General features: G+C 42.1%; 1 protein-coding gene and 1 pseudogene across 1 annotated transcript; one reads left to right on the forward strand and one right to left on the reverse strand.

Annotated features, from left to right (window-relative positions):
• Positions 1-711: 711 nt before the first annotated feature.
• Positions 712-5,912, forward strand: LOC139382923 (RNA polymerase II-associated factor 1 homolog). The gene is made up of 15 exons (XM_071127195.1): positions 712-844; positions 950-1,086; positions 1,323-1,352; positions 1,609-1,701; positions 1,871-1,992; positions 2,112-2,178; positions 2,290-2,391; positions 2,505-2,610; positions 3,087-3,155; positions 3,362-3,465; positions 3,596-3,712; positions 3,943-4,071; positions 4,284-4,389; positions 4,585-4,666; positions 4,780-5,912. The coding sequence occupies exons 2-15, from the start codon at positions 1,037-1,039 to the stop codon at positions 5,196-5,198; spliced, it is 1,596 nt and encodes a 531-aa protein (XP_070983296.1). The 5' UTR covers positions 712-844; positions 950-1,036; the 3' UTR covers positions 5,199-5,912.
• A 217-nt stretch (positions 5,913-6,129) lies between these two features.
• Positions 6,130-8,213, reverse strand: LOC139382924 (glia maturation factor gamma-like; annotated as a pseudogene).
• Positions 8,214-8,582: the final 369 nt, after the last annotated feature.

The following is an 8,582-nucleotide window of genomic DNA, read 5'->3' on the forward strand; positions in this document are numbered from 1 at the left end:
CCTATTGGCGTATTCTAGCAAACATTTGCATATTCCTTTGGGGAACGTCTACTCTGAAGTGCGCGTGTGCACAAACAATTTGCCTTTGCACCCCTGCTAAACAAGGCCTTTTTAAAAAAAACTTTGTCAAAGGGTGAAGTCTACCAAACTTAGTTCACTCTGTTTGTAACAAAAAACTGTATTGAGATGAAATGTTTCACTGATGAGTAAATGTCGGCCAAAATCCATCTCGTTCCATCTCCAACTACCGGCCACTGGTCTTCCAATTTCAATTTAAGGGCTGTATTGGCATGGGAAACATATGTTTACATTGTCAAAGCAAGTGAAAGAGATAATAAACAATAAATAAAAAATGACTGTAAACATTACACTTACAAAAGTTCCAAAATAATAAAGACATTTAAATGTTGTAATGATGTGCAAATAGTTAAAGTACAAAAATAAATAAACATAAGGTTATATTTACAACAGTGTTTGTTCTTCACTGGTTGTCCTTTTCTTGTGGCAACAGGTCACAAATGTTGCTGTTGTGATTGCACACTGTGGTATTTCACCCAATAGATATGGGAGTTTATCAAAATTGGATTTGTTTTTTAATTCTTTGTGGGTCTGTGTAATCTGAAGGAAATATGTGTCTCTAATATGGTCATACATTTTGCAGCTAACCGGATGCTTCATATTTATATATCTGGTGAAATGTCTGTCTCTTTGTTCTATCTGTGGTTCCACTGCCGGCCACAAATCCACACACGAGATATAGCAAAAACTGACCGTATATCTGCGACGTAATTATATTCAGGCAGCTCGGAAGCTACCCATGAAAATATCAGCGGTCCTACTAGTTGTAAGGAGCATCCAGCCAGGACAGAAAAGCAAAAAAAGCGAAAGCTCTGAGTACTTTGGAGTAAGTAGCTAGCTAAGTAATCAACGGAGTTTCTCTTTCTTTCAGGTAAAGTGTTTTAGTAAGGAGTGACTTGAACGGTTGTCTGAATTTCTAAGAAACTGTTCTTCCAATCGTGGTCATTATTTTAATATCATGGCTCCAACTATCCAGACACAAGCACAGCGAGACTCAGACGGTCACAGGTAAATATCCTCTCCTATGTATTTTCTTTGCCGCAACTAGATAACGTTAGCTAACCTAGCTAATGACGACATGGATGGTTAGCAAACATCATAATTTACATATGTTTTGATTGTCCCGTGATAAGTTAACATAGGTCAAAATAGGGGGAGGGTGGGGGGCTGGCTATTTCCTATTTCTTCAATCTATCAGCTGAGTGTGTAGCTAACAACACTTGTTTTTCTCTCCACTTGACTAGGAGTTCATCACACAGAACTGTTCCAGAGAGGTATGCATGCAGTTTGTTTTCCATGTTAAAACAAAAGAGTGATTCAGTTACAGCTCAAGCTATTGTGTGTTTTAAATACAAAGGGTGTGGAGGGCTGGCGATATCATGGCCAGATCAAAACCCATATGACCATTAGGTAGTTATCAGTTTGGGTTCTGAGGCATCAATGGTTGATAGAACATGCTTTTGATGGCTACTTGTTCTTTGTACACTTTTGAAATGTGTGACTCCGTGTTTGTCCCAACCAATCTCCCAGGTCTGGAGTGGTCTGTCGGGTAAAGTACTGCAACAGCCTGCCTGACATCCCATTTGATCCCAAATTCATCACATATCCATTTGACCAGCACAGGTAAAAACCCTTGTTCCTTCTGCCATAAAGGTCAGTCAAGATGTTAATGTCTATTAAATGTATAGTTGTTGTAACCACAGTGTGCAGCTTTTATTTTCTAAGCCTTCTCCCATAAATACTGTACTGCCACTGTAGCTGACTCTGACGTTGCCCTGTCTGGTGTTGACAGGTTTGTGCAGTACAAGGCTACGTCGTTAGAGAAGCAACACAAACATGAACTGCTTACTGAGCCTGACCTTGGCGTCACCATCGACCTCATTAACCCAGACACATACCGCGTCGACCCCAGCAGTATGTTTCTGAATGACACAAACACACGTTGTTATACCAAACAGTCAATATATTTTTGTGGTAGTTACTTGAAGCTTGTGTAGTATTGATTTAGAATCATCCCATCCTTATTTTTCTAGTTCTTCTTGATCCAGCTGATGAGAAGTTATTGGAGGAAGACATCACAGCTCCATCCAGCTCGAAAAGGTTTGGATACAGACTGTGTACCAGTCAATACAGTGTCTTTGTGACAAAATTCAATGAAAATCTTAATGACTTGGGGTCTTTGCTATGAGCCTTGTGTTTGTCTTCCTGTAGATCTCAGCAGCACGCCAAGGTGGTCCCGTGGATGAGAAAGACTGAGTACATCTCTACAGAGTTCAACAGATATGGTGTCTCCAATGAGAAAGTGGAAGTCAAGTGAGTGTGACCTAACAGGCTAGCTAACCACCACATTCAGCGTACACACTTCCCATCTTGTAGTGATTTCTGTTTGTCCCACCCCTTCTATGACCTATGTGTTCTGTCCTTAGGATCGGTGTGTCTGTCAAACAGCAGTTCACAGAGGAGGAGATATACAAGGATAGGGACAGCCAGATTGCTGCAATTGAAAAGACCTTTGAGGATGCACAGAAACCGGTGAGAGTGCCCCTTGTTTGGCTATGCACAATTTACTGGGCTATATTCAGTCCAAATAGATCTTACAGTAACCGTCAATGTCCAGCTACACAGAGATCACACCGTTCATTGTATGCTCCTTCTAATATGACGATTGCAATATCCTCTTTCATTCCATCAAAGTTATTGGACAGATGTTGGATCTTAATTGTACCTATATTGTTGCAGGCAAAATAATCCCGCAGCAACATCATTTTAATGTTTAGTCCATAATGTTTCTTTATCTGTGGTTAGGCTATTAGCTGGTCAAAATGAGGTGACATGAAAAGTGGGATACTGTTAATATAACTGTGTTAGTGTGGTTTTTCAGTGGATTTAAGTAAATTGCGAAGCTCATCAGAATTTCCTGCGGTGAAGGAAAATTCTCAGCAACAAAAGTGATCAAATTAAGATCCTACATCTGTACGTCACACGTGGTGTTCATCCTCTTCCCCCAGATTGCCCAGCACTACAGTAAACCCAGAGTCACTCCTGTGGAGGTGATGCCTGTGTTCCCTGACTTCAAGGTGAGCACCCATGACGCTCAACAGGACATACAGTACCATTGAATTGGTCTTGGCTTCCTATCTGAATTATTCTCATGGTCTTTGTTTCTGGGCAGTCATTGGTTCTTTTATCTGTTCTAATCTGGATGTGTTTAGCTGTTGTTGTCTAGCCCTATTGTGTTTTGGTAAAGAGTAAGAATTTGTGTGTTCTGTTCTCTGCTCCCCAGATGTGGATCAACCCGTGTGCTCAGGTAATCTTCGACTCTGATCCTGCTCCTAAAGACATGTCAGCACCCCAAGGTGTGGAGATGATGTCACAGGCCATGATTAGGTGAGGACAAAACAATGCCACATTGTGTGTGTGTGCGCCTGTGATTTTAAAACATTTTTTTTTTGTGTGTGACTGTCCGGCACTATGACAATTTTACATTGTGTTTTGAATTGTTTGTTGTGCCCTGCAGAGGTATGATGGATGAGGAAGGAAACCAGTTTGTGGCCTACTTCCTGCCCAATGAGGAAACGATTCGCAAGCGCAAGAGAGACGTGGATGAGGAGCTGGACTACATGCCTGATGATCTGTGAGTAATCCAACAAGCATTTACACTAACCTTGAGTAGACAGGACACCAACCATTCTACTGATATGTTAACTATCCCTATCAATAATATTCAGGTTTCACATTGCCATTGTCTACTTCCTCATACCTACTTGGTTCACCTTGTCCAAGGACCGAACCATTAGGATTTTGGAATCTCTGAAGCACACTTACTGTAACATTGAACTAGGTGTGATGGTGTGTGTGTTCTAGGTATGACTATAAGATAGCCAGGGAGTACAACTGGAATGTGAAGAACAAAGCCAGCAAGGGCTACGAGGAGAACTACTTCTTTATCTTCAGAGATGGAGATGGAGTCTACTACAACGAGCTGGAGACCAGGTAACCACTGGCCCGGATGGGGGGGGGGGTCTCATAGTGTGGTCTGTTGGGTTTACATTGGCAGGAGGTGACATGGGATTCTCTTTGAAGAGAGAGTCACATTATTCTGGTAGATTTGTATTTGCTAGGGTGGGTTAAGTTAGTTTGTTTTGGCCTGAGGACACCACCTGTGAAGGTTGTTGTTGGCCTGACTGTGTTGTCCTGGATTGCAGAGTACGGCTGAGTAAGAGGAGAGCTAAGGCTGGAGCCCAGTCTACTACAAACGCTGTGCTGGTGTGTAAGCACAGAGACATGAATGACAAGGAGCTGGAAGCACAGGTGAGACTGCTAATTAGGCCTATTTTCTACACTGAGCATTACTTTCAATCTGTGGAAACTACTGTGTTTACTTAATAAGTGGACCTCAACACTGATAGAGATGAGCAGGTAATGCTGGACATAAGCAGAGAAGTATACATTTGCAGACATCTAAATAATCAGAGTAATCATGACATCCGTCTTTGTGTCCATTAGGATGCACGTAAGGCTCAGCTGGAGAACCATGAACCAGAGGACGAAGAAGAGGACATGGACTTGGGTAAACTGCAGGACTCTGGTCAGTCTCTCCCCTCTGTCCTCCCCAATGTTTACCACTGTGTCTAAAGCTCTTTGTTTATCACTGCTTCTTAGGTCCATATGAATGAAATATCTGTTTATTTCCACTCACAGGTGATGAGAAGGGCAGCGAGAGCGAGGGAGACAACTCTGACAGTGACTCTGACAGGGAGGATGAGGATGGAAAGCGGAGTGGAGCTGAGGATGATGAAGAGGGAGTGAAGCGGAGGAGGAAGGCCAGTGGTAGCGGCAGTGAGAGTGGCGAGGAGGAGGTCAAGCTGGCGGATGAGGTGGAAATCTTCGGTAGCGACGACGACAGTGATGACGACGACAACGAGCCCAAGAATGAGGCAGCCCGGAGCAGTGGGGAGGAGGGCAGTGGGAGCGAGGAGAAGGAGAGCCATAGGGAGAGGAGTAGGAGCGTGTCTCCGGCCCACAGTAGCGGTAGTGACCACTCAGAGGGTGGCCGTGCCCAGAGTGGGAGTGGCAGTGAGCAGGCCTCAGACTCCAGCGATGGCAGTGACAGTGAATAAGAGCCTTCTTACTGTGACAACGCCAGCACACCATGCCTCACCCTCGAGCTCCAGCCAGCCCACGCTGACAAGCCCCACCCTCAGAACAGCCATGTTTTTACAGACTGAGTCCCAGGCTAGCAACTCATTCCTGTTGAATGTTAGTTTGCTACTTTTTTAGGAGAGACACAACCTCTAAGGGACTTCTACAAGGCTTTTGGGTACCTGTAAATGTCACTTACTCAAATCTGTCAGACCTTTGTTCATAGTTATAGCTGGAGCTACATCTTAGTCGCTGTGTACAGTACGTGCTTCATTGAACACAATTAAACAGATTTATTTTGTTCTTTTAAGCTGTTATTTTTAAGTCAGTTTGTCTTTATGGTTTGTAGATTTCTCACTTTAATATGAGGTACTTAAAGTGTTGTGAAAGCAGAAAAAAAAATTATGTTTAATTTTCAGGTGTTAAACCTGTTAAATCTGTTTTTCTTTGTCCTTAGCATTTTGAGGATACAATGCATTATAAATGTAATAGGAACAGCCAAAAAAATGTGGGAAAGTTGTTTTTTTAATGTTTTGAACTAAACTTTCAAAAGAACATTCTCTTTTTCTGCCAATTTCTTGTTTCCCTCCCAGAAACTGCTACTATTAACCTGTATAAATTCAGTTGTATGATGGAAACTTCTCTTAACATCTAGACATTGTAAATAAATGGTGGTAGCTGATTTTACAACATTTATGCCTGTATGTTTCTTATACTGGTAACAGTCACCCTCTCCAAAGTCCCCTCTTTATTGATGAACATGTATTCCTGGAAAAATGTTCCTTCCAAAGTGGTGGTAATGTAGCCTGGTCCCAGATCTGTTTGTGCTACCATGTCAACAAAAGAGAGCAGAAAGACTGGCAACCAGGCTGGTAATAATGGTTTCTGAGTACAACTAAGGAATAAGAATGCAATAACATAAGTGACACTATAAGCAATTTATTGCAAACCAGTAATGAAGTTAATGTACTGGTATGTTCAATACATGCACTTTTGCTAACGTGAACACAAGTGTCTATTCAGCGAAAGAAAGACAGTTTGTTCATCAGCCACTCTTCAGACAAGTCATCTATGTTTCGCGTCTCAAAAACCTATTGAGAAAAAGGTGGTAGGATCAGGCTAAACATGCATATTTTCTGAACATTTTCTATTATACCTTCTCTATTTTGTGAGTTTAGGGTTGGACTTAAGCTCCGATCAGAATTGTCAGTCAATACTTGAAACAGAAAATAGTCCTGACCTTTGTGAGCTCTGCTGCGGAGACCAGTTGGTTCTTGCTGCCTGCGTACATCAGGCTTGCACCCTGTCGAGATGAGGAGGGTGCATAAGGGTGCATAAAGGTGCATAAAGCTACAGATGTCTGTCCACTGAACCTTTTTCATCTCCATATAAACACTGAATCTCATTTCTACTTTCAATTATCACTTACTACCTTCGAAATGTTATTTTGTGCAAAGGGTTGTTGCAGTACAGTAATGCTAATCCTTCACTTAATTGGCTGTTCACTGAATTAGGATGAATTACTCACCCACTGCACTTGAGAATATGAAACACAGCGGGTAGGACACCCTGCCATCTGTATGGACGTATTTGTAGCTGTAAACAATGAATGTACACTATATTGTCAAGGAGATCCAATCACTGGTCAATGATATAACTCAACACTGGCAGTGCTGTTGAATATGATTATTCTGCTGTATCACTCTGACATGTTATAAAAGGATATCTTGGCTGCCGCTCTGGAAGTTCATTCCTCAGGTCATCCAGGGAGATGTCCTGAAATGTGAGAGCGTGTTTTGAGTTGAACTGGTATTGATACAGGTGTGGATGGATTTGAGTAATTATTAACTCAGTATGGGATATTCAACATCTCAGAAAGACAACGTGACTTGCCTCATACTCTTCCTCCAGGATCACAAGCTGTTTCTTCATGTCAATTTTCACTGAGGGAATAGGATCATCATTCTATATTGAGTCCTAGACACAGTATGTTTCTCTGTTTCTAGGTTTATTAAGTTTTTGTTTTTTAATTAGGTGAAACAGGTGACAGTTGGGCTACTGAGGAACATGGTTTCAATGAAGTCTTACTCACTCAGGATGGCTGCATTGTTGGTCTCTTTTCGAAATCTAAACTTCTTCAGTTTTTCTTTCAGACTCTCATCCACCTCGCACACAACCAAAGAGCTTGACTAGAGTGTAAAAGTGAAACAAGTTCATCAACCGTGGGAAGTTCTGACACATTGTAATTGTATATGTTGGTTATATTGCTACTGTCAGGCTACATCTTTGAAAATTCCCTTAGAGGTAGGGAGAGAGACCGAGAGAGAGAGTGGAGGGCAGACTGGGGGGAGAGAGAGACCGAGAGAGTGGAGGGCAGACTGGGGGGAGAGAGAGAGACCGAGAGAGAGAGTGGAGGGCAGACTGGGGGGAGAGAGAGAGAGAGAGAGAGTGGAGGACAGTCTGGGGGGAGAGAGAGAAAGGGAGCGATACAGAAAAATAGGTTTTAGAGCAACTTGTTTTGATTTCTGAAGTTCAAGTTTCCATGAACGCATAGCTCATAACAAAATCTTAAAGTGATATATTGAGGCCAGGAAGTGCTTTTGTTGCATCATGGGACAAAAAAACTTCCTGTGTCAAAAGGGTGTGGGGTGATGGGTGGGGAGTAGCAAAAATAAATGTACGCCTGCCTAAAAATCTTTACAACATAAACTAGGACATCACCATCCATGCCGAAATACATTTTGTTGGTAAAGTGCAATATCGTATAAATAAACGGTCTCCCATACCATTCTAGAAGAGGTTTTGTTTTGGGTTCTTGTTTGCAAAGATACTGTCGTATTGTAAAGGTAGTTCCTCCTCGGCCAACTGCTTGTGACAGGATGCTGTCTGACTCTCAAGATCCTCCTTTTATGTTGTAGCACATACAGTAGGGAAGGGCAGGCATTAACAAATACTAGAGCATCCACCAGTACCCCCTTTCGCACTGTGCCAGATCTAGCATTATTGAGACTAATGTTAGGGATGTCGTCAGTGGCGGTGTGGGGGGGGGGGGGGGGGGGGGGGGCGGGGTTGGGGGGGTATCGCAAATCATGCCTTTTTAATAATACAATGTTTTATACCCAAAATAATTAGTGTTGCAACAAGATAAAAGAACAAAGTGATATTCTCTTTTCACATTTGTTTGATGGGTGCAGTCAGAGAAAGCTGAGCATTCTTTGATAATCTGATTAATTCTACATAAGTGTTTTTAGCCTGTATTTCAAGGGAAAGTAATCTTCATTCTATCTTCATTCCTCAAACGTTAATCTAACTGATCAAATACAATCAAGCCAAATATGTTTGTTTGAGGCCAAAGAGTTGAA

The sequence above is a fragment of the Oncorhynchus clarkii genome, chromosome 24, assembly GCF_045791955.1.
Source record: "Oncorhynchus clarkii lewisi isolate Uvic-CL-2024 chromosome 24, UVic_Ocla_1.0, whole genome shotgun sequence".
In the NCBI taxonomy this organism is placed as follows: Eukaryota; Metazoa; Chordata; class Actinopteri; order Salmoniformes; family Salmonidae; genus Oncorhynchus; species Oncorhynchus clarkii.

Bases quoted from the DNA above. Each gene is read 5' to 3' on its own strand.
- LOC139382923 (XM_071127195.1), top strand. From the start codon at position 1,037: ATGGCTCCAACTATCCAGACACAAGCACAGCGAGACTCAGACGGTCAC. The intron at 1,993-2,111 runs GTATGTTTCTGA...TTATTTTTCTAG, and splicing joins ATACCGCGTCGACCCCAGCA to TTCTTCTTGATCCAGCTGAT. The intron at 2,392-2,504 runs GTGAGTGTGACC...TTCTGTCCTTAG, and splicing joins AATGAGAAAGTGGAAGTCAA to GATCGGTGTGTCTGTCAAAC.